This window comes from Brienomyrus brachyistius, unplaced genomic scaffold (assembly GCF_023856365.1).
Source record: "Brienomyrus brachyistius isolate T26 unplaced genomic scaffold, BBRACH_0.4 scaffold110, whole genome shotgun sequence".
Lineage (NCBI taxonomy): Eukaryota > Metazoa > Chordata > Actinopteri > Osteoglossiformes > Mormyridae > Brienomyrus > Brienomyrus brachyistius.
In genome coordinates, this window is record NW_026042385.1 from 206,351 (window position 1) to 228,832 (window position 22,482).

General features: G+C 49.4%; 4 protein-coding genes across 9 annotated transcripts; 1 reads left to right on the forward strand and 3 right to left on the reverse strand.

Annotated features, from left to right (window-relative positions):
* Positions 1-246: 246 nt before the first annotated feature.
* Positions 247-6,916, reverse strand: LOC125727682 (ras-related protein Rab-40C). Its single transcript, XM_049004560.1, has 6 exons — positions 5,906-6,916; positions 4,120-4,180; positions 3,441-3,501; positions 3,205-3,282; positions 2,703-2,925; positions 247-2,086 (listed from the first exon to the last, which is right to left on the reverse strand). Exons 1-6 carry the CDS (start codon positions 6,057-6,059, stop codon positions 1,794-1,796), a joined length of 870 nt encoding a protein of 289 aa, XP_048860517.1. The 5' UTR covers positions 6,060-6,916; the 3' UTR covers positions 247-1,793.
* Positions 6,917-8,349: 1,433 nt separating this feature from the next.
* Positions 8,350-15,315, reverse strand: pigq (phosphatidylinositol glycan anchor biosynthesis, class Q). 6 transcript variants are annotated; one of them, XM_049004538.1, is made up of 13 exons: positions 15,131-15,315; positions 14,968-15,035; positions 14,502-14,561; positions 12,359-13,084; positions 11,932-12,063; positions 11,594-11,714; positions 11,287-11,413; positions 11,037-11,190; positions 10,797-10,908; positions 10,541-10,621; positions 10,066-10,180; positions 9,589-9,650; positions 8,350-9,311 (listed from the first exon to the last, which is right to left on the reverse strand). In XM_049004538.1, the coding sequence occupies exons 4-13, from the start codon at positions 13,051-13,053 to the stop codon at positions 9,159-9,161; spliced, it is 1,752 nt and encodes a 583-aa protein (XP_048860495.1). In that variant the 5' UTR covers positions 13,054-13,084; positions 14,502-14,561; positions 14,968-15,035; positions 15,131-15,315; the 3' UTR covers positions 8,350-9,158. The 6 variants fall into 6 exon arrangements, with proteins under 6 accessions (XP_048860495.1, XP_048860496.1, XP_048860493.1 ...); XM_049004539.1 differs by lacking the exon at positions 14,502-14,561 and having other exon boundaries at positions 12,359-12,921; XM_049004536.1 differs by lacking the exon at positions 14,502-14,561.
* On the forward strand, positions 15,313-17,220 carry eef2kmt (eukaryotic elongation factor 2 lysine methyltransferase). The gene is made up of 8 exons (XM_049004545.1): positions 15,313-15,534; positions 15,632-15,694; positions 15,816-15,896; positions 15,996-16,097; positions 16,189-16,322; positions 16,442-16,686; positions 16,850-16,996; positions 17,084-17,220. Exons 1-8 carry the CDS (start codon positions 15,418-15,420, stop codon positions 17,182-17,184), a joined length of 990 nt encoding a protein of 329 aa, XP_048860502.1. The 5' UTR covers positions 15,313-15,417; the 3' UTR covers positions 17,185-17,220.
* On the reverse strand, positions 17,178-22,072 carry alg1 (ALG1 chitobiosyldiphosphodolichol beta-mannosyltransferase). Its single transcript, XM_049004543.1, has 13 exons — positions 21,814-22,072; positions 21,357-21,434; positions 21,080-21,183; positions 20,596-20,744; positions 20,424-20,513; positions 20,057-20,167; positions 18,983-19,104; positions 18,517-18,555; positions 18,354-18,413; positions 18,148-18,258; positions 17,934-18,048; positions 17,745-17,820; positions 17,178-17,476 (listed from the first exon to the last, which is right to left on the reverse strand). The coding sequence occupies exons 1-13, from the start codon at positions 22,061-22,063 to the stop codon at positions 17,348-17,350; spliced, it is 1,434 nt and encodes a 477-aa protein (XP_048860500.1). The 5' UTR covers positions 22,064-22,072; the 3' UTR covers positions 17,178-17,347.
* Between the last annotated feature and the right edge of the window lie 410 nt (positions 22,073-22,482).

Here is a 22,482-nt window from a genome sequence, read left to right on the forward strand (position 1 = left end):
CAGCGTGTCACCAGTGTTCCTGTTAGGGTCTTTTATGAAATGATTTGTCAGCAGATGCAGTGGCTCACATCTGCTGGGTATTACTGCCACCTGCTGGCTGGAAAAATAACAGGCAGCAAACGGCAGAACACTTGCAAACTCTGCATTATTGCCTCATTACACCCACTGTTGTTTGTTGGGGGGGGGGGGGGGGGGGGGGAGCCAGGTCATCCATGACCCAACAGGACAGACCAAAAGACAACTGAACAGTGTCAAACATTTTATTGTCGAAAAATTCTTACAGATACGAACTGTACAGTTTAAAATTTAAAAAACAGTTTCCCCTTCAAGATGTGAAAGCACCTTCGAAAGCCACACAGCAGTACAGATGTACAGACTAGTGTTTACAGTTAACATTTACACGTTACCCTTAAGGAATATGATGGCACCCTCAGAGCTGAATCTCTGACCGTACTTTTACCGTTAACCACATCGGGTGGCGGTCAAGCCTTACGTAATAACTAATGTCGGCTTTAGCCAATGAAGCTCCAAGTAGGTTAAAAAAAAGAAAACTGTGAGAGCCAATCGTAACGTGTACTTCAATCTGCTCATGCACCACTGTATTAGGGACACTAGGGACTGAGGGGTAGGAAATCAGAGGATTGTTTAGTAGAAGCTGTTAAAATCATCCAGGACACAACATTCCCATTTTCAGACAGACCCCCACACACCAGCTGCCTGTACACACACACACACACACACACACACACACACACACACACACACACACACACACACACACACACACACACACACACAGAGGTAGACAGAAACACACAGAAACTCCACACAGGCCAATCAGCAACTGAATGAGGTGGAGCTTCATTTGCCGGGCTGACAGAGGGCGGGGCTTGTCCCTGAGACTGACAGCGGGCGGAGTGACCGTTCCATCACTGAGCATGTTCTCCAAGCTGAGCAGAAGCGGTGGTTGGCGACGCGGGATGAATGGCAGCCCGGAAGAGAATGCGACACACACCTCACGGGCGAGAGACAGGCCCACGTTCGGGCACGGGAGCGGCAGGCGTTCAGCGCTGGTCACAGAGCAAACAGCTCGCCGGCAATAAAGCACGTCACCCTGAAACGATGACGGCAAGGCGTCGGAGGCTGGCAGATGCCGTACAGGAATGTCACACAGCCCATTGTGCTTGCCTGCGGGGAGAGGCTTCTGGGAAATTCAGTGGGAAGCATGAACGCCATCAGCTTGGTTTAAACGGCTTAACACTTGGTGCAAAAAAAGTAAAAAAAAAAAAAAAAAGTCCGGGAAGAGCTTCAGAGAGAGTGGAACCTGCATTGTGTGTCGTCGGAGCGTGACGGATATGGAGAACGGGCGATGTGCCCTCCCTGCCATCAGGAAGGAAATGCAACGGAGCCAGAGACCCTTAAAGCTCCGTTTCCCAATCCGGTCCTCAGGGAACCACAGAACCAGCCTCCCAGCTCCGGAGCAAAAATGTGGGCTGTCTGCGGTTCCCCGAGAAGCCAGCTGGGAGACACTGCCTTAAAAGGATCACAAAGGGGGCGGACTTCGGGAGGCAGGCTGGGATGAGAGCTGCACAAATTCCCTGTCTCAACTGACATGACCAAATTTCACTATCACCATCAATAATAAATTATAAAAAAAAAGACCCAAAAGTGATACACCAAAGGCCATTGTTATGGTCCGTAACAAGAGGCGGGGCTTTGCAGTCCTAGCTCTCCCATTGGTGGGGCCACAAAGGAGGGGCACATGTGGCTTCTGGGCCTGCGTGTTCCACCCACTATGAGATCTTGCAGTTGCCCTTGGCATAGTTCTGGGGGGGGCTCTGGGGCAGCCGTGTGGATTTGGAGCGCTTCAGGCTGCTCCCTTTGCTGCCCCCGCCCCCGCTGCCGCCCCCGCCCCCGCTGGCCAGCGAATAGGAGCGGCCGTGCATCATGACCGCGTTCATGCCGTTGACCATGGAGAAGGACTTGAGGTGGCTCTTGATGGCCACGGGCAGAGGCAGCTTGTCGATGAGGTGGACGGGGGTGCAGGACACAATGGCACGGCAGCACAGGTCCTGCAGGCTGAACACTGGGGGGGGGGGGGGGAAGGAGGGTAACCAGAGGGTCACATGCCTACATCCATCAGAAAGTATTTAAAACAACAAAACAATCCTACCCATAATGCACCGTGTCAAAGTATTAGCCACACTCTCATAAGCCCCCCCCCCCACCGGATAGACACACTATACCACTGATGGAAGTTACAGTATTACTCATTAAGATTACATTTAATTAATTAATCTCTAATGTTAATTAAGACTCCAACGCTACAAAACCACCCCGAGTGGCATCAAGAGACACTGACATAAACCGCCTCCCACTGCAGCCGGAAAGCTCTAGACCTCCAAGCACTACTGGGACAGCGAGGTCCGGACCCCCAACCCCAACTCCACCCCCCCAACTCCAACTCCTCGCTGTCAATTACTCAAACCCCGTGTCCTTAAGTCCCACTCTACAAGAAGGAGGACAGTTACCCCCCCCCAGTCAAATGTGAGGTAAGCACACCGCTTGGGTGGAGCCGGGTGGTGCCCGCAGGTGGAGCCAACATGGACGCCGGTCTATATCTTCGGCAAACTGACAGGTAGGATACAAATACGGGCAGAGATATACGAGAGCCGTTTGGGACCTGAAGGGGTTGGCGATACCTCGGTTGGGCCTCCAGAACTTCTCCATGCCGTGCCTCATGAGCACGATGCGGGACAGCTCGGTGAAGGACTCGATGACGTTGAAGTTGCACAGCGGGCTGACCTCGAAGAAGGTCATGGCGTTCCGCTCGGCGTAGGCGCGGGCCTGCTCCGTGGGCACCCGCCGCTTGAACGCCAGGTGCAGCCGGTTGCCCACCAGGATGCGTGGAACCCCCGGGGCATGCTGATCGACAGGGGGGAGGAGCTGTCATTTGGGGGCACAGAGCTACAGCCGTCGCCAGGGAAACAAACACCCACCACACATAGTACAAGCAGGAAATAACCCAACCAAAGCTCTTTCTAGAAAGGAGGCAGCGAGTACAGGAGGTGGCCAAAGGTATTCTAGCGGTGGGGGCATTTTCCTCTAAAATGAGGATACTGCAGAGACCGTCACCCCTTCCTCTAAGGGGGGGTTGTATGAGGACCTCTCCAAACAAGAAAAAAAAAAACACAGTGGCCCTACCTCATCGATCTCCCGGATCCAGCGGTCGATGCCATCAAAAGACCAGCGGTTGGTGATGTCATACACGAGCAAGATGCCCTGGAGGAGGCAGTGTGTGATTTACTCATCCAGAGCCGACGGCCATCAGCAGCCTTAAAGGCACGGTGCCCATTTAAAAGGTCACACTTTGGCTGGAACGACAGAATTCAGGGAACAAGGCAAAGACGGCGTGGACACAGACACACGGGAGTCCTCACCTGCGCGCCGCGGGAGTAGGACCGGAAGATGGTGCAGAAGCGTCCCTGTCCAGAGGTATCCCTGTGGGGGGTGGACACATCACCATGACCCCCATTTCCTCAATTTTACTCACACAGACGCCGCCACCTCTTTTCGCTCGAAGACTGAACTGAGACGGCATTTAGCTGCAGGTCACAACCACCCTCAACCAGTGTCAACCAGCACCACGCTGCGGCTACAACAGCAGACCCGTCTGAGCGACAACTCAATAACACAAAGAGCCAACTTCAAGAATGTGTCGGCCGGCATGCGAGAAGATCCGCTTGGTAGCTTCATCTCCATCCGTCCACGGGAGGGCTCCCGTGGTCCTGCACTTTGCCTGGACATCACTAACTCCCTCTGCCTCCCTCTCGCCAAGCAGCCCTTTGGAGCTCGTGAAGGTGCAGCGATATACACTTAGCTCCAGGAAGAGCCAAAGAGGATGTTAGAGAAATAAACGAACAGCCCATCATGATACGAAAGGTCAGTGTGAACAGGATCAGCCCAAAGCCAAGACAAATTGCGCTGGAATATTACGGTATCTGCACAGAGGTCTGTTTTAATTTACGGTGTCCTTGAAGGGACACACCAAGCGCCTATCCTTGGGCTGTTTTTGAAATGGTTTTGCACACACAGAGCATGTCCCAGACAGGGTCTTACCATAGCTCCAGTTTCACCCGCCTCCCGTCCAACAGGATCGTAGTGGTCTTGTAGTCAATCCCTGGAAGGGAAATGAAACCATGCTTGGTTGAAACTAAATCTTGGTCAGGATTTGTACTTTCTAGACCCGAACTTTCCTCCTCTGAGAAAAGGCAGGACTGGTCACCTTCAGTCTGCCCATTCAGTTCAAACAAAGCTGCAAAGACGCCCCTCACTAATCGCTGCCGCTTAGCACACCTGTGAGCGCGGCTGTCATCGGGGTATTTATAGTACCGTCTCAAACACCTTGTGACGTTTCAGACAGTTGTCACGGTAACAAAGTGTTCTATGCCACATGGCTTAATGAGGATCACCCAGTTTCTGCCAGTGAAATGAGTCAGAGTCAACTTTGTCATCCCCAGTGCCTCACAGGAAGTCATACTGGCCTGCTTTTGGCATGCAAGTGGGCAACCGCTTCATAAACATACGCAGGGCAGGAGGAAATCGGGCGGATCAATCACGTTTATTTAGTGTTACTCTGCTGTAACAATGTTATGATCAGAGCTTTATCATCATTATCTTCATCTGCAACAACAACGATAATAGAGATATTCTGTAAAAGTCTTGCGAGAAAGAACTGACAACTTTCCATAAGCAATGTATAACATTATCGCTTACAAAGTATGGGGTTAAATCCAGACTGAATGTGTAGACGTGTAAATTAAGAAATATCGGAGACTGAAGTATTGCAAAAACTTTCCTCTGAGTAACACACTGGGCCATAGTGTGGCTGTCTGGTGGGTTTTTAACTTTCCATCCTAATATGGCCAAAAATGCACAACTCGGCCAAAAAGTGCAGTCTAAATTCTTCACGTATACACAAAAAAAAGCAGAATATACCTATGAGCTATAAACACTCGAGTACATATTGAGAGCAACGTTATCGGGCTTAAGTGAGACGTTAGTACGGTACTGTGACCGATTAAGTCAGCAGATCTCGCTGAAGCTGAGCCACACAATCAGGAAAGGACACGCAGGAAGTGCATGAAACGAAACCAAACTAATTACACGCGTGTTTTATTTGAAAAATCCCGCAGACAGCGCAAAGTGGCACCGAGCACAACACAGCTCCACAAGGGGGAATGAGCATCGGCATTGCCTACGAAGCTTCTTCCACTTCCCTACCCCCCAAAAAAAACACATTTACCCCATGAGGGCGATGATATACCAAACTCCAAACACCTGATCCCCCCACAAGCAAGCGCGCTTCGCCTCTCAGTGGGGCATCTCCAACAATTATGTCTGGGTCCCGACCATGATCGTAAATTATGGGGGGATGGGGGCATTATCCCCCCATGGGCCCCTCCCCCCAATAATCCAAACGAGCCAATACAGCCCCCTGGACCTCCTTAAATGGGTGGAGACCCCCACCCCCTTCACATGCATTTACTTTAAACAAAATGCGCGGTTGGTCACATGCATCAACACACACGTCACACCGTGAAAAATATAAGCGCATAAAAACTTGTGAAACGTCGACCGCAGCCTAAGTATCTGAGCATCGCAGCGACACAGGGGATTAGGCGGACGGCACGGCGGGGTTAGTGATGTCGCCGAAACACAGTGCAGCCGCCGGAACAAAGCCGTCTTCTCCAGGAGCCCAGTAATAAATGGCGTGATAATGGATTGCCACACACTCTTGTCTAGTGCCTTGGGGCAACTGCGTTGTGAAAGGTGCGATATGAAAATAATGAAAGGGCAGCGAACACACACGCATAAGGAGCCTGTCACTGTGCGAGATCCTCACCGCTACTGTAGGCATAAGGGGACTCGGCCGCACCATCCTGCAGGCTGTCCAGGATCTCCCCCTTGCCCACATCGCTGTCGCCCACCAGCAGGAATTTCAGCAGGTAGTCGTAGCTCTTGACGGGGCTCCCCTGCGTCCCCATCCCGTCTGCCATCCCCGGAGTGCAAGGTCAGGCTGTCCTCACCCGCAGGCGCCCCGAAGGCTCCAGGGCAAGAAAGCAGCAGCGCATTTGCGCTTAAAAAGCTCCGTGAAAAAACCCAAGCCTTAATGTGCGGAAATTATACAGACTCTGCGCAAAAATTAGCGAGTCCTCTTAGACTGCTACGAAAAATTAATATACCAGCTTATAAAGGCGGAAAATTCACATTAAATTATTTGATTTACAAGCCTACGGTCATATAGTGCCCTAAAAACTCCAGAAAATAAATACACAGTTAAAAGCCAATAACTAATTAAACGAGTCCCTAGTGGCTTGGATCCCGCTGCCTCTGGTTAATGGAAAAAGCAGGCGGGGAGGACGCGGGCGGGCTTGTCCCCCAGCCGCGGCGAAGGTGCCTCCTCACACCTCACACCTCTACAGAGAAGCAAAGCGGCAACAGCTTTCAGGTCGGCCGGAGACAAAGAAAGGGGGGTCCGCTGCTGTATGATTCCGGTCCTCTTGCAAAGCAAAGACACGGGATCCGGTCAGAAGAAAGCATCCGACAACACGTAATCGGCCGTGCGACGCGGGGAGCCGCCGCTGCTCCAGCTTATAACGAAGCTGCGACTCCCTCCCCAGGGCTGCCGGCCGGACTGCTGCCCTTCTCACCCGCCCCAGGGGGCGCAGTCAGGGTCCAACGCTGCCTGAAGCGTATTTCTCGCTCATCCACACGCTGAGTCGGCGTTCACTCTCCGGTTTACTGCCAACCGAACCCGATCTGGCACAAAAAAAGTGTCAATTCCGGTAGTCAGTCACCCCGCTGTCTTCCCACGCCGAAGCGACTTCTGTTCACTGTCACGGCGCGGGGACCGCCCCCCCTTGGCAGACAAGCCCCGTCCCCTTCTGCTTACAATTGGTCAACTCTGCTCATCAACCTCCCCATGACTGGTTAGTGGTGCTGGCAATCAACGGGACTGACGTACTTGCGTTTCTGACACAGACGTGTTGGAAGTCCGCGGCGCCTTATTTGTTCACGGTGTTGCCGATTCGTATGTGTAATGTTTTGATTCAGGAACAGCATCTATACGAAATATCATTTACACGCACGAAGGAGATGAACTCTCCATAGCGTATCAACTTAATACACATGTTGATTGATTCACTACATACTACGGATATGTTTCAAACCACGAACGGAAGACGAGGCAGACGGCGTTAACGGCATGCGTGCAATGGATCGCAGGCACTCAGGTCAAACCAGTTTCACCCAGAAAAAGATTCACAGCGAGCAATACTTTTCCTTTTATTCAGGGTTTCCCGTTGCCTCCACAAAGGTTTAGTGTAGGAAAGTAAATCCATTCATGAGGAAATTATCGCAGTTATTCCAATAAAGAAACCATTAGTAGCATAAAATTTATTAAATTGAAGTAGCTGATACAATACGTACGGCGATATCGTACGGTTACTCTACCCTGTTTCTACACAAAGCGGAATACACAGACTGACACCACACCGGGATAGTGGTATCTGAGTCCCCCGGGACACATGAAGTGGGTTTTCTCCTGAAAAGGTCGACGGATCGTGGTAATGGACAGCGGGCTTCAGCGCATAAGGCTAAATCTCACCAAGGGGAAACCCTCCCAGACCAGATTAAAATGCAAATGGGTATCACTTTCCTTTGTGCAGGCCCATTAGATTACAGAAGAGGCAGCCATCTGGCTAGGGAGTTTCTAGCTATTAAAAGCTTAGGCAAGAACACACTCAACCAAAACGTGCAAAGCAAAATCACACACAAGAATACTTTTAATTAAATACCATTCCAACACTGGAAACAAGCCATTTCATCCCAAAAAGAGAAGAGAACCAAAATCAATCATTTCCCGTTTCACTGCATTCTGAGGTTTTGTGGGTTTCACAGATAAAACACAATTGTTAGAAACACAGGCAACAGCAACTGATGATGTATATATTTTCTATTAACATATTAATGGACTTCAGCCTCCAGGCCGCCCACAATTAGACACAACCCTGAGCATGGGAAACCTCACTCAAACTAAACATTAGTATGAAAAGCTTGTTCTGCTTATTCTGGGTGCAGATAAGTTCCTTGATTGGAGCATCTCATTAGAAACCCACTCTGTTCACCCAAAATGAAAAAGAAAAAAAAAAAAAAAGTAAAATATATAATAAACAGATCATACATTTATATACGGTATAGAAAAAAAAAATCCAGAATATTTTTTTTTCCAGAAAATTTTATTTTTGTCCACCAAAGTCCAAGGGGGAGGGAATAAATCAAATTGACTTTATCATCAAAATTTGTAATTAAGTAGGAAATGGCCATAATGTTTTCACAAACAGGCGTGGTCATAAGACATTTCGATTTCTATAAGACATTCTTTACTTAGTTTGAATGCATGACTGGTTGACTAACAACTGCACACAAGACAGGAATTTGTCATTGAATATTCATTAATGAAAAAAACGCGCACACACACACACACACACACACAACTGACTCACTTTGTGTGAGTCAGTTTCAGAGCTGTGGGTGGCCCCTGTCAGCTAATTCTACCAGGAGCCCAAACGGCTTCAGTACGTTTACCCAAGAAGGACGGACTGCAGCAGAACCAACATTTAATCCTTAATAATGAAGTAATAAAATTAATGAATGATCTCATTCTACGATCTCAGTGGTTCTACGTCCCTAGAAAAGCCCAGTTATTCTGGACCAAAATGCTTCTCCGTCTTACACTTTTAGTACAACAGTTATTCTCGAAAGTACTAACTCAGAGTTACGTAGGAAAAAACCCCGTTAAAAATCTAAACAGAATATTCAAAAAGATGGAAACTTTCAAGTTAGAATTTGGCAAAATGCAATTTAAAAACTAGACAGTGCAGCAGTTTCCTGTTATGTAGATGCCCACTATGAGTGATTGCCAGTGACATCGCACTGTTGAGATGGACAGAGCTCATTCTACTAGAAAGAGCCGAATTTAAAAGCCCATCTGGGGCAGCTGACTGGACGCCTCGCAGCCATGGATCCTCTCAGGGTTTGCTGGTGTTTTATTGCTTGCTACCCTCAGGCCCGACCTGACCCCTCCCCGAAAGGGCTCAGTCAGCCTTAGTACCCTTGTGCCTCCAGGGATAGACCAACTCCCCCACAAAGAGCTTCTTGCACAGGGCCCACCAGGAGTCCCTGGGGTAGCAGCTGTAGGTGGGCATTCTGTAGGACTTCAGCACTTTGCTCAGCTTCAGCGGGTTAATCTAGGAGCGAAGAGAGATAAAGACAAATATCAGTCCATACTTGTGTCTTCCACCAAGGCACCCAGCACAGCAGCCACTCAGACATGGATAAGCCCCCCTCCTCCCACTGGCCTCCACGGCACAATAAGCCCCTCCCCTCCCCACTGGCCTCCACGGCATGATACAGCAAGTTGCTGCTCCATTGACTCAAGCTCTTAAGCTGCCCAGGGACCATTTAAGGTAACAGTTTTTATGACTGAATAGACCCGCCTTGGGGTGGCGCAGAGGGAGAACTTACCTCCATCATGAGGTGCAGAGGCTTCCCCGACTCCTTGCACAACACCCTAAACTTCACACCTTCTGTGGAACACATTGACACGCGCACACAGAAATTAATGCCTCTTCTGTGATGGTGATAGGATTCACGCCCAGAGCAGCCTTTCCAAAACTGTCGCTGGGGTTGACGTCAGACGGCCTCATCGGCGTTTCCATGCAAATGTAAGCGTAGCCATGACAGCTCAGGAATGATTTACTTGGATTATGAAGTACTGCAGTAACCATTCTCTAGAATGCTGTCCCATTTAGAAATGCCAACACAAAGGTTAGTCATGAAGAAGATCCACGCCCAAGAATTCAAGAGTTATTATTTTTTAATTTACTGCAAAGGTCAACATACTTAAGTTTGCATCACCCGTCCACCATGCAAGAAGTCAAGTATTTGTACTAAAAACACAAGCGGCTAAACCTGACGCAGGTATCACCGCCGGCTACTTACCAGCCAGTCTGTAGGGGCGACAGACCCTCAGTCCTACAGCAAACAGCGGGAAGGAGTTGATCAGGTCCACGCTGAGGTGTATCACACCCTGAAACAGCACCACCACCAGGCGGAGCTGTGAACAATGGGCACATTAGAGATACGTGATGAATTCTAACCCATATTTCCTACATGTTGTCCCCAGCACAAACAATGACTCAGAGTGATGTCCTGTATGGTCTACTTTGTCCTGTTAGCCGTACTAGCCTGTGACAACACATCATGGACTATAAACTTACACAAATTGCTCATCTTGTCACCGGACAAAAATAATAGCAAACACTATATTCATATGTAAAACTTCCTATGGTCCAGTGTAGATATCAGGTAAGACTCTGGGCAGTAAACAAGTTCTATTGTTTCCTATTCATCTCTGTTGACAAGGCTCATGTGACCCGTGAACCCAATTGCTCGCTACGCCCTCTAGTGGACTCACCAGAGTGAACACCAGGTAGTAGAGTGCTGATGTGGGCAGCAGGAACAGCAGGATGGTGAAAAGCAGGGTGCCGATGAACAACTGCAAGACCAACGACGCTGATTTGTCCTCTGAGTAAATGCACATTCTGCTGCTGGAATAACGTGACCTCTGACCTCCCCCCACAAACCCATTCAGTGTTGTGGCACCCAATAAGAGCTTCATATGATCTGTAAAGCAGAACCTATCGTTGAGACACACAGCCGACAGTGGGCACCTGGTCCAGGTCGTAGGAGCACGAATCTACACGCTGCCTCAGGACGTTCCACTTCTTCCCCCTGAAGAGACGCCACAGCGCTGACAGTCCGTAGATTTTCAGACAGTACAGCCTGGGGAGGAAACCACTCTTACTGCCCTTACAGTCTCCTGCTGCTCCCACCAGGTTCTTCACAACCAGGAATCATATAGCAGCATATAGGCTAAACCCAGACACAAGAAGGTTCTTGCTGATTCTTACCTCGCTCCATACACATAAAAGCAGTAGATGTGGAAGGTAAGTAGGGCCACGATGTCAGACAGCACGGACAGGGCGAAGGTGAGCCCCAGACAGGCCGTGAGTCCCAGATACCACAGAATCATCTCGATGAAAGGCGACAGGAGGTGGATATAGCCTGAACGGGACAGACCAATACGACGGCGTTGAGGAACAGTAGGCCGGAGCCTTTGCGGTCCGGCTGTGATTGTGAAGGCGTGGCCACATCACTCACTGATCCACAGGTGGATGTGGTAGAGGAAGAAGCGGCCCAGGACCTGGTCCAGAGCCCGGTTCATCTTTAGGCCTGCTGGCACTCCCATCAGCCACTGCAGGAGCTCCTGGAGCTCTTTGGCAACATGCTACACAGAGAGAGAGTGGCCAAGACACGAGCCCCGGGAGGGAAAAAAAAATAATCATCTTCTGAAACATCTTCTGACAGTTTGCTTCTACTGCTCCATCTATGAACTTTCTTTGCCCGGCAGATGCATCTGGAAGCATCAGAATAATCACGAGTCAACGTGAAGTGAAAGTGCACTTACATCTGCCGCCGGTACGAGAGTGTTAGCCAGCCAGCCAATCCGGTTCTCTCTGTAGAGCCAGGAGACGAGCAGGAGACCAAGCGCAACGTCCAATAGGAAGGACACGAAGATGTTTGCTTTTCTGCAAGAAAGAGCATCACTTTTCACAAAGCTACACGATTCAGTACCTCTGGCTCCCAGTGCTGACTTATCTACTATCAAAGTATGATTCCAGTAAATTCATAAAGTACAAATTAACCAACATTTAATGTCTGAAGAGGAAGAATTGGTACGTCACATAATATGAACTTCCCAGATCAGAGGAATGGGTCCTAGCAGATCAACAACCCATAACCCACCTCATGAACTCTGTGTGCCGCACGGCCCTCGATGGGGAGCTTATGGTCTGAAGATGGTCCGTTCTGTAACTCAGCTGGACGCAAGTGGACAACTTACTGGACACGAAATGCACAGGCCACACATTCAGGATGCTGCAGGGAGGAGAGAAAGAACACTTCATGAGTAACTACTCAATTTATTCATTCCCATAAATAAAGGACATACTTTTCAGCATTTAGCAGGACAGCTTTTGACCGAGGATGAGAGAGACAGCATCGGATGTCCTCCTTACAACAGAGCAAACTTCAAAGCTGAAGGCTGATCATTATCCCAGGCTAAACTTCTGGGGGAGCTTTTTGAACTAATGGAGAGCCTGAAGACTTCCTGCTTGGCTGAAATAAATCAAGGCAGCGGGCCAGGGGATCCCTGAGGAGAGTATGTCCACACCTGGCGTTCAGCAGCTGGTTCCAGAAAGACAGCATGCAGCTGAGCAGGAGGCAGACAGGGACAGAAGCCTGCTTCATGAGCTCCACCACAATGCTGGCCTCCCGGCCGTCCGACTGCCAGTGCGTCAGCTTCAGGGGCCCTTCGTCGTACCGGTCCAGGTGGTACAGGGGTTGGCTCTGAGCCACGGTCCAGAAGAGCTCGCGCAGTTCCGAAGGTCCCGCCTGGGCGCCCGGGTCATGCCCATCAGCGGCGTGCAGCTCTGCCAGCATGACCTTCCTCTGGTCATAGTGGATGAAGATCACCTCGTCTTCTGCATCACAGTCAGTATCATCACCGGCACTCTCTGGGGCAGGAGGCGTGTCTCTGCGCACCACCTGACAGCTGAAGCCCCGCCTCCCGACCTCCCTGTTCAGCTTCAGCCAGCGACCCCCGGGGAAGATGGCGCTCAGGTCGTCGAGGAAACGGTCCATGCCCTCCTGGCCATCCTTCGGCAGGCTCCAGGAACCCAGCACCGCCAGATCCACCTGGCTCTGGCTTCGCAGCTCGCCCAGGTAGGTCTTCACCTGCGCCGGGATGAACGGGAAGTGTATGATGGCCAGGACCACGGCAGACTGCTGCCCCGGGAGCCAGCGACCCACCAGGAGCCCGCTGTCTGCCAGGTTGCAGCACTGAGGGAAAAAGATCTTCAGCACCATGGCTCTCTGTGGCCGGTCACCAAGGGCAGACCTGCATGGTGGGGAAAGCAAGTGCGTTTTAATAAAGGCCAGACATAGGCCTCTTTGAAATAACAACTAAATAAATATGCAAGAGCTGTGAACATTCGCACGTTTTACTGGCTGTGCAAGTTTTCGCGCACAATATAATATCTAAATATCATAACATACCTAACAGTAAGAGAAAAAAACTGCTTAGCACGTGTATCGCATGCACTTGTACTACGTGCACGCCAAAATACGTTAACGCTAATTTTAACCTAAAAAAATAGCTTCAGCTGGTTAGGAGATCACTGACGGCACCTAGCTGCACAATGTTGGTCAAAAGCTGGAAAGGTCCCCCGGTTTCTATGACAACCGCACGCCACAGTGCCCTGATATTTTTACACGAGTAGAAGTAGAATTAAATAGTGTATTAATACGTTTTGTAGAGATTAATTCATAAATGCCCGTCCTTATTGTATCGTACTGCAAAACTATATGCAATTCAAAATACAGATTAGCCAACTAGCTAGTTAGCCAAATTCGCTAGTAGTAGCGGCCCTGGTCGCCAACCAAGCTCTTCTCCAACTACTCACAACTCCAACGTCTTGTTAATTACTTAATGAATGCGTACCTGGTTAACGGAGACCGCAACACTTGGTCAATGAGTTTCTGGGCTAATCAGACCAAGCTGCAAGGAAGCTAGCTAACCTCTTGTCTGCGAAAACGTTTAACCGAACCGCACCCAAATTTAAAAACCAAAAAACAAGTACCCAGCTCATCACGCAGCCTTCCTCGTTCGCCTACCGCGTCAGTCTGTCATATTTAATTATCCAGATTAGTATCGGGGCTCGGCTGCCCGCACAAGGTCCCCGTCGCCAGCTACGCAACTCTTACGGAAACCCCGCAAGATTACGCGAAATAAGCGTAGCGGCTGAACGATGAAGGACGACGCGCCGATACGCAAAGCGTAAGAATACGTAAAGAGCGTAGCGAAGCCTCCCTGCTTCTGCTGTAATGCTGCTTTCTTACAGTGGTGTTTTCGGTTAGTTACATTGGCACGTGATTCACGGTCTGCACCAGATTTTTTCAGTCATTCTGGTAAAATTGCTGTGCAACCCTGATATTAATACAGTCCCTAAATTATTAAACGTCCTGCATATGTACTCTGCCGGACTATATTCTGTGTGACATCTAAACACCTCAACCACAAAAATTCTAGCTGGAATTTTGCTCAGACTTGAACTGCACTGTGTTGCAGTTGTTTTCATGAACTGGTCACATCATTGGTGGTGTTTATTTCTACAGTATCCGATTCACTGTATTCGAAAGTTGTATGAGCACAAGAATATTTTTCAAACGTGCTGTATGCATCTCGAGACCCCGTACATGTACTCAGATTTTCTTTTAATTTAATCTCAAGTACTGTTAATATGCTCAGCACTCACCCTTTCCGTTGCTGAAGGTGTTCCTAGGTGGTCTGCTGCTCTAGCAATGGACGGCTGTCTCTTCCAAGTGACAAAACAGGAAAAAAACGCGGGCTGGACCGAGAAGCACGCTGTGGACCCTGATAGCAACCCTCACTGTCCTCATGATAAAGAACACTCTGCTAGAGCAGTGAAGATTCCCTCCCCAATAGTTGTGTTTATCTAAAAGCACAACAGAAGGCCAGTGCATAACACGCAAAGATGCAGTGCTCTGTGCTACAAAGGTGGAGTAGGCTGAACGAAGTGGAGTTCCACACCAAGGACACAAAACAATGACTGGTAACAGAAAGCACTTTTCTCCTTGAGTCCCATGGTACTACATTTACACATTACCTCAATGACATTTTACATACTAACATGTACAAACCGACTAGACAATATCCTTCACATTCTTCTTATTATTATTACTTATTCACTGCATACTTACTGGGTGCTGTTGTGGCCTCACACTGTAGGGCCTGCAGCGTTGAATGTTTAAATCCCTTTAATTTGTTCCTGTTGAGTTTAAGTTTTCTTTCTGTGACACTTGGGTTACCTCACGCAATCCAAAAACATTAACATCTTGAAACTGTGAATAGTACATGACTTACTGTGTGAGCGTATATGCCCTGTGATGGACCCCAGCCGTGTGCCCTATGCTACCTAGGATGGGCTCAAGAACCACAGCGAGATTGACCAGAACCGATGGATGGACGCATACTAAAATGCGAGGCACGGCAATATAGATGTCGCCTGTTAAACTACATTTCCCGAAATGCACCACAAATGGCCATCAGTCACGGAAATGAGAAACGCATTCAACACATGCTTAGCAGTCAACACTTGTGTGCTGCTGCAATGTTAATAGCTATAGGGCGCATGCAAATGATGTAACGCAATGAATGATAAAAACGAACGGAACCATTATGTCGACGTCCCCACAAAGGATGACATTATATCGGGCTTTCAGGTCTCCTTCTTTGCGATGCGAAGCTTGGCTTTTTATCCCTGGCGTGTAAGTAGTGTTCTGCTGTCCGTCCAGCAAAATGACGTTAAAACCCGGTTTTGTCGGTACGGGTTCGGTGATGTGGCGCTCTGTTCCGTTTCCCCAGAGCCTTGAGATGAGACTACAGGGAGATGGATCATCAGATATCCTCGTAGAAATTCTAAAACAGGTACCGAGGCTATCCCTTTGCCTGTCCACAATGTTACGCATTGTCTTGAAGATAATAAAACACGCATTGTCATACACAATGCACATTGAATAGGTTTTTTCTTTGCCGTTTCTTTCCGCAGACATGCTTTCATAAGCTATGCCGGAAAACACCCCCATCGGTTAAATACCGGAGACTGTTCCTCACAGAGCTGATCAAAAGGGTTAGAGAATAACTACACTTCAAATTTTCCTCTTTGTAAATAGGGTCCGTGTTATGTGTATCTTTTTTATATAAATCTTTGTGCTTTATGTCTCCATAGCACGAAGCTGCAGGCTCAGAGCCGTTGGACGATCTGTACTGTGCGTTTGCTGATGTATTGGGTTCGGAGGATGAATCTGTGTGCTACAAAAGCTATTTTCTGGTACATGTGCCAAATAATTACTTCATTCTTTACAGCAGCCATAACAGGCTCAGTGTTGTAAGTGAACGCGGGATGCTGTTTTCTTCTCTAGCCAGCAGGGGACGCTATCAGTCTTTCAGAAAGCGTGGCTGCCATCTCCGAAGGTACCACGGGCCTCGTCACGTGGGAGGCCGCTCTGTACCTAGCGGAGTGGGCTCTCGAGAACACGCAGATCTTCAAGGACAGGTAACAGAAGTGGGAATGACAGGTTTTTGTTTGGTTTAAAGGGACTCTGATGTATTTTTTTCTTACTGCTGTATAATGTATCCTCTCACCTGCCCTCACTCCCCACCCCCCACCCCCAGGGCCCTGCTGGAGCTGGGCAGCGGGGCAGGCTTGACCGGAGTCGTGGTGTGTCGCTCCTGCAGCCCTGCTCGCTACACGTTCAGCGACTGCCACCCCTGCGTGCTGCGCCGGCTGCAGGACAACGTACAACAGAACGGCCTGGGGGCCCCAGGTGGCCCCCGTGTGGCTGTGGAGGAGCTGGACTGGACGGCGGTCACAGACGAGCGGCTGCAGGAGCTGCACGCCGACACGGTCATCGCTGCAGGTGCGAGGCACTTTAATGAAAGTTGTTGGGTCAAATCCCAGGGCTGAATTCACCATTGGGCCACTGAGCAAGGCTCTTAGTAAATATCAGAGGGCTACACCCCCCCCCTCCCATAGGGCCGATATATGTAACAAAGAGTGATTGGTTGCTCCTCTGCTTGTAGATGTGGTCTATGACCCTCACATCATCAGCAGTCTTGTGAAGCTGCTCCTCAGGCTTTTGCGGTGTCGGGTTCGAGTCCCCCCCGACATCTATATCGCCTCCACAGTCCGAAATCCCGACACGTACGACCGCTTCAAGAACCAGCTGGGTGAGCTTCCGAAAGAACCTGTCTGTCTCCCAATACGAGCCTCTGACCGGGAGATTAATGCAGAAACTGTGTTTTCCCCCCTTGCAGGCGGAGCGGGGATCCGGCACGAGGTGGTTGCTGGACCCAGCTCACAGCTTTTTCCATACAGCAGGACCTCACAGATAGAACTTATCAAGCTGTATTTATGAAGCCAAATGTGTAATAAAGTATTTATTTACATTTTATACATTCAAGTTTATTTCCTGTGGAATGCTGATCTTTTACTGGGCTGGAGGTGGCCCCCAGTGCTGGTTCCTGTCACTGCAAGTCCTTCTGATTTTAACCCCTGTCTTAGGATGGGGGGGGGGGTCTTCAGCTGGCAAGGATGGGAAGCACCGTCTGGTCCCAGCTCTCGTCCCACCGCTGCTGCCTGCTCTCCTGTAAATTTTTCCGGAACCGGGCCAACCGGCTCTGTGCGTTGGGGAGATCTGACAGCAGTGCCTGGGAGGTAGGGAGTGTCTTGGGGTCAAACTCTGACACTAACATACAAATACCAGTATGATGTTCAGTCTACGCATCCCTGCAATCCATATGCCCCATAAAGAGAGACATTTCAAAGTCTGATAGCCTGGTCTCACAGCCACCCAGAGAAAACACCACAATTAATAATTCGCAGGCTCTTGGCCTAGAAATTCACCCAAAAGTCACCCAAAAAAGCCAGCCGGATTCGCAAAAAGACCCAGTAAATATTCTCTGTCGCAAACTGTACCTTAATCTGCTGTGCCAGTTCCTCAGAGTCCTCGAACACCAGTCCGTTCTCCTCGTGTTTGACGAGCTCATGGAGGCTGTGAGAGGCAAACTGTGGTTATTCACCGGCAGTGACAATCGCAGTGACCCCCAAAATGAGGGTCAGCTCGGCCGAGAGGCTGCCTACACTGGGTGCAGTGAGGGGACCCACCACTGGAAGCGCAAGGCGCAGACGGGGAGGCAGCAGCCGAACATGTCCACCACCTTCATGGGCAGGTCCAGCCCACTCGAGGACGTGTGCAGGCAGACGCCCAGGTCAGCGGAACCTGAGAAAGCAGGTCAGTCTAGCTTTTTATCAGGTATTGACTTGTCGGGTCTGGAATCCGAAACCAAGACGTTCTGTCCGGCGGGCGGAAAGTGCTTACCGAGGAGGACGGGGTAATCTTCTGCTTCCAGCCACGGCGTGCAAATCTGCACGTGTGCGAAGCATAACTGGTCGATCAGCTTCCTGTAGCGCTCCTTCTGAGGACCCTTCCCTGCATGCGGACGCCATGCCGTCAGGAACACGGCCGCCGTTTGCGGACATGGAGGTGATGTCACACACATCTCTCAGGCGTCTGTACACACCTACCTGTGATGACACAGACAAGGGGCGGCAGTGTGGCCCCACTCTTGATCGACGCCTCGTAATCTGTTCGACCAACCAGATCAAAGTTTGAGTTATCCAATCAGAGTCTGCAAAAGCGGACCGTCGCTCACTAGAAGCGCAGTACGGCCATTCCGTCAGTCGTTACCTTCCAGAGCTTTCAGCAGAACAGAGAAATCTTCATCCTCTGTAAAATGAAACATTCATAAATCAGTTACCTCAAAGATATATAAATGGTTGTTGTGTGTTACCTTCTAGCTGTTCAAAATACACAGATACTAGCCTATTATTGGACAATAATGTTGCATGAACCACAACCAAGATAGCAAAACAACCACTCACAGACAAAGGTGGATATTTCAGGTTCAGAAAGTAAAAATCCAGACCAGGATTTTGTTTCAACCAACCAGTTGAGTTCTCTGTAACTCTTTATGCTCAACTGGTTGGTTGAAACAAAATCCTGGTCTGGATTTTTACTTCCTGAACCTGAAAGATACATGATCAAAGATCATACTTCCTCAAAGACCCCAGATACAGCCCCCCTCTAACCCCAAACCTCTCGTTTAGGACCTTTAATCAGCATGCTTTCTTGAGCCTTGTGGAGAGATACTGACCTGTCCAGCTGGTGCTGCTCAGCAACAGGGCAGGCCGTCTGGCACTGCGGGTCACGCGGCCAGTGGCGAGATCACGCTCCGTGAACGCGGTCCGCTCCACGCTGTCCCCGGCAGAACAGCCGCTACAGACACACACAAACACACACCATGAGTCTTCATGGGAGCAAAGACGCCTTAATGAATGGTAACTTCTCTGATACACAGCGGGAGACTCGCCAAAATACCCTCAGCCTTCCAGCAAGTTCTTCACATCTAAAAGAAAACCACAGCTGTGCAATATGGTGGCCTCTGACCAGCGCTGGGTTAGAGCTGCTAGTATGTAATATGCATCAAACTTTCTTGATCTGGTTTAAATATGGAGGAAAGTTGTCTCTGGTACAGCAGCTAATGCTAAAATCACACTACGTGATATTAGCCCTGATTTTCCGCAGTTTTTGGAAACTGGCAAAAAAAAAAACCCAGATCGGAGGCAAACCGGCGTTTGCTCGATCCTGACAAATCGGCGCTGGATCACGTAGTGTGAGCTGTTCAGAAAACACGACTGAGCAGGATCGCCGAAGCGTCGCAGACGTCCGACAGACACCTAGCAGGCGGCGTATCTAGGCCTGTTGGCGGCTCCCAATCCTGCAGCTGTGGAAGGTGTTGGGACTGACAGTGAGCGCGGCGACGAGCCACGGGGTGAGGGAGGGGTTTCAAAAGTCCTAAGTATATATATAAGGTTTCATTTGTGGTGCGTTTGTAAGTATAGACCATGTGTATCTGATTCAAGTGTTTTAGCAATTTGTACCATGCTGACAGCAAACGGGGAACGGTCATTTCCCCGTGTCACTTCTCGCCTGTGTTTTCGTGACAAAACCTAGTTTGGAGTCAAAACAGACTCGTTGGGGATTCCTCCTGGTGAAAGATCTTGTAGGGTGTGACGTGACCCCCCTGTACGCCGCAATGACTTCAAGATCCCCCAAGTACAAGACGACAAGCTGCGAAGTGTGAACAGTACAGCGATCTGACGACTTGGAAAGTAGCGTAGTGCTAGCGTAGCATGAGGCCGCCGGCTGTAGATCACAGCAGACCCACCGGGGCTGGAATGGGCTGTGGGTCTCGCTCATCTTCACAAACAGCCGGTGCTGCTCCTTCAGGGAGGCCTCCTGAAACATGGCAGGCGGCTTGTCGTACAGCGTCGTAGCTCTGAGGAATGAAAAAAACACGTTACTCGGGTTACGCAAACACGTTGCTCGGTTACCATTGTGACATCACCCAACAAACCCCTAAATGATTAATCACCGAATGTAGCCACGAAGATTCTAAGATCAGTTTTTGACAGACACACGGAGTGAATCATGAGGGTTTATCACACGTTCATTGGAGATTCTCATTTATAGGTGCGTCCAAGTCAAAGCGCTTTCATGCGTCTATACATCTGCACCAGTCTTTTGCTGCGTACTTAATGCCCCAGTTCCTCTGCAGGTCATCCCTCATGCCGTTGGTGACGCAGAGATTGTCGCTCGACAGGCGCCCGAAGAACTTCTCGTACCTGTTGGCAAGAACGCCACAGTAGGCAGGCGAGTCTCTTTTAAATCCGACCCCATCCCCGGCTGCACAGTGACAGTGCTCACCATCGGGCGACCGTGACGATGGGGTGGTGGTCCCCGTGGCTGAGCGCCATGATGGTGTAGCCATAGTTGTGCCAGTCGACGATGAATCTGCTGCCCGTCAGGGAGCAGACCAGCCAGCAGATGGCAATGCTGGGCAGGCCAGGTGGATTCTGGGAAGGCCATGAGATCATGGAAATGACTTTAACATGTTACACCAATGCTTCTCAATCCAGTTTACAGGAACCCCGAACACAGCCGAGTCAATCAGAAACACTGAACACCTGGTACAGTGCTGGGCGCTGTGAGGGAGCACAAATGCACACTGTCTGGGGATCTCCAAGAACTGGGTTGAGAAACACTGACTTACACCTTCCCACTAGGACACTGGCACAAGATGTGAAACTTAAAATCCGGAAAGTTGTGCTCTGTGGATGAGGAGTGTATTAAGGACTAATTATTTTAATTCCTTCCATTTAAGGCCGGTTGATGAGAAGGGAAGACACACCTGCAGGAGCACGTGCGAGTGGACGCCAGTCTTCAGCAGCACAAACAGCAGCTGCATCGACTGCTGTATCACCTTGGTAACATACTGCAGGAGTTTGGGCCCAACTGCAATATCACAACACATTCAGTGAGACCTGCTCCCAGAGGACTTAAATCCATGAGTGAAAACTGAACTGGAACAGAGGATTAACAAATAAGAGAAACTTAGTTTGAATGTATTTTTCAACAAGCTGTACTAACAGCCCATCTAAGAATGTATGTTAAGTAAACCACGGCACCTGCAAGCCCTCTCATTTCGGAAATAGGAACGATCTTTATTTTCTTATTTTCTGCGATGTCTCGGTGAGGTTTGGTTCCTGAAAGTAAAACATCTTCGATTAAACTAATCATCGTTTGAGTTGTATTCTCACGGGCGCTCGAAGGTGCGCAGTGAAATTCTTATGACAAGTTGCAGGGGACGGGATAGGGGCGGAGGGGCAATAAAACAAAAAAGTAAGAGTGGAAAAAGTGTACAAACGAGCAATAAATTCTATGAAATGGGGATAAGGGTGTGGAAATAATCACAGAAGTAGTTTCCCATGCAAAGTTGTCGCTTCATTCAATCAATACAAACAGACCTAATCATTCTGGTTAAGACAAAGACTAAGTAGACATCGATATCGCTGTGACATTTAGTTGCCTGTTTATAAATGAGCGAGTGTCAGCCGATCCAGCACTGTTACGGAGACAGTTTACCGAGGTAGCCGACGAACGACACGGTGTAGCCGTGCCTGGCCAGGGACGCGGCGTGGTACTGCATCCGCGGACTGCGCCCGATGTCCCCCAGCACCAGGACGCACACGCAGCGCCCGGGACGGCTGGCCAGCCAGAGAAGCAGCGCACATGAGAGGGAAGCGATCGCGACGGACGAGCACACCGAGCAAAACCCGGCGAGCCATAACGTCGAAACGCAGCCAACAAGCAGGACGGCTGACAGCAGCGCCATCACTGTTTCATCACGTGATCGAGAGGTGCGCTTCTTAAAGGCGCAATACACATTTATACCCCGAACAGTCAGATCAATCTCAACCATGTTTTAATTTCCTAAGAATTTTACGAAAGGCTTTTCTCGACATTTTTAGAGTGTCCGTGATTTGAGTATTTATCAGCATTTTTGAGGTACTACGCTTCTGTATTACTGATTTGAAACGGATTGTACATCATTTTCAATCTGTTTTACAATTCTAATCCAACTACACAATGTTTAATGGGTGGTTATTTTTTCCCCGTAGTCATTATTTCATTATTTTTAATGGAAAATATTTAAGTCGTCCATTAATCTAAAATTTACGCACAAGTTGTGCTGTTATTGTGTAGTTCTGAAATGCGTGCGATCAATCATGAAATTCGGAGAACTCTCCTCAC

What these genes read in the sequence shown, in the direction of transcription:
- LOC125727682 (XM_049004560.1), bottom strand. Translation starts at nt 6,059, where the DNA reads ATGGCAGACGGGATGGGGACGCAGGGGAGCCCCGTCAAGAGCTACGAC. An exon ending in CCCTTATGCCTACAGTAGCG is followed by an intron (nt 4,181 to 5,905) that starts GTGAGGATCTCG and finishes TTTCCCTTCCAG; the next exon opens with GGATTGACTACAAGACCACT. An exon ending in GGATCCGGGAGATCGATGAG is followed by an intron (nt 2,926 to 3,204) that starts GTAGGGCCACTG and finishes CCTGTCGATCAG; the next exon opens with CATGCCCCGGGGGTTCCACG.
- pigq (XM_049004536.1), bottom strand. Translation starts at nt 13,053, where the DNA reads ATGGTGCTGAAGATCTTTTTCCCTCAGTGCTGCAACCTGGCAGACAGC. An exon ending in CCACATCCACCTGTGGATCA is followed by an intron (nt 11,191 to 11,286) that starts GTGAGTGATGTG and finishes TGTCCCGTTCAG; the next exon opens with GCTATATCCACCTCCTGTCG. An exon ending in TCGCCCCTACAGACTGGCTG is followed by an intron (nt 9,651 to 10,065) that starts GTAAGTAGCCGG and finishes TGTGTTCCACAG; the next exon opens with AAGGTGTGAAGTTTAGGGTG.
- eef2kmt (XM_049004545.1), top strand. Translation starts at nt 15,418, where the DNA reads ATGAATGATAAAAACGAACGGAACCATTATGTCGACGTCCCCACAAAG. An exon ending in TCGTAGAAATTCTAAAACAG is followed by an intron (nt 15,695 to 15,815) that starts GTACCGAGGCTA and finishes TTCTTTCCGCAG; the next exon opens with ACATGCTTTCATAAGCTATG. An exon ending in GCTACAAAAGCTATTTTCTG is followed by an intron (nt 16,098 to 16,188) that starts GTACATGTGCCA and finishes TTTCTTCTCTAG; the next exon opens with CCAGCAGGGGACGCTATCAG.
- alg1 (XM_049004543.1), bottom strand. Translation starts at nt 22,063, where the DNA reads ATGGCGCTGCTGTCAGCCGTCCTGCTTGTTGGCTGCGTTTCGACGTTA. An exon ending in ACTCGCACGTGCTCCTGCAG is followed by an intron (nt 20,745 to 21,079) that starts GTGTGTCTTCCC and finishes TGGCCTTCCCAG; the next exon opens with AATCCACCTGGCCTGCCCAG. An exon ending in CACAGCCCATTCCAGCCCCG is followed by an intron (nt 19,105 to 20,056) that starts GTGGGTCTGCTG and finishes GTGTGTCTGTAG; the next exon opens with CGGCTGTTCTGCCGGGGACA.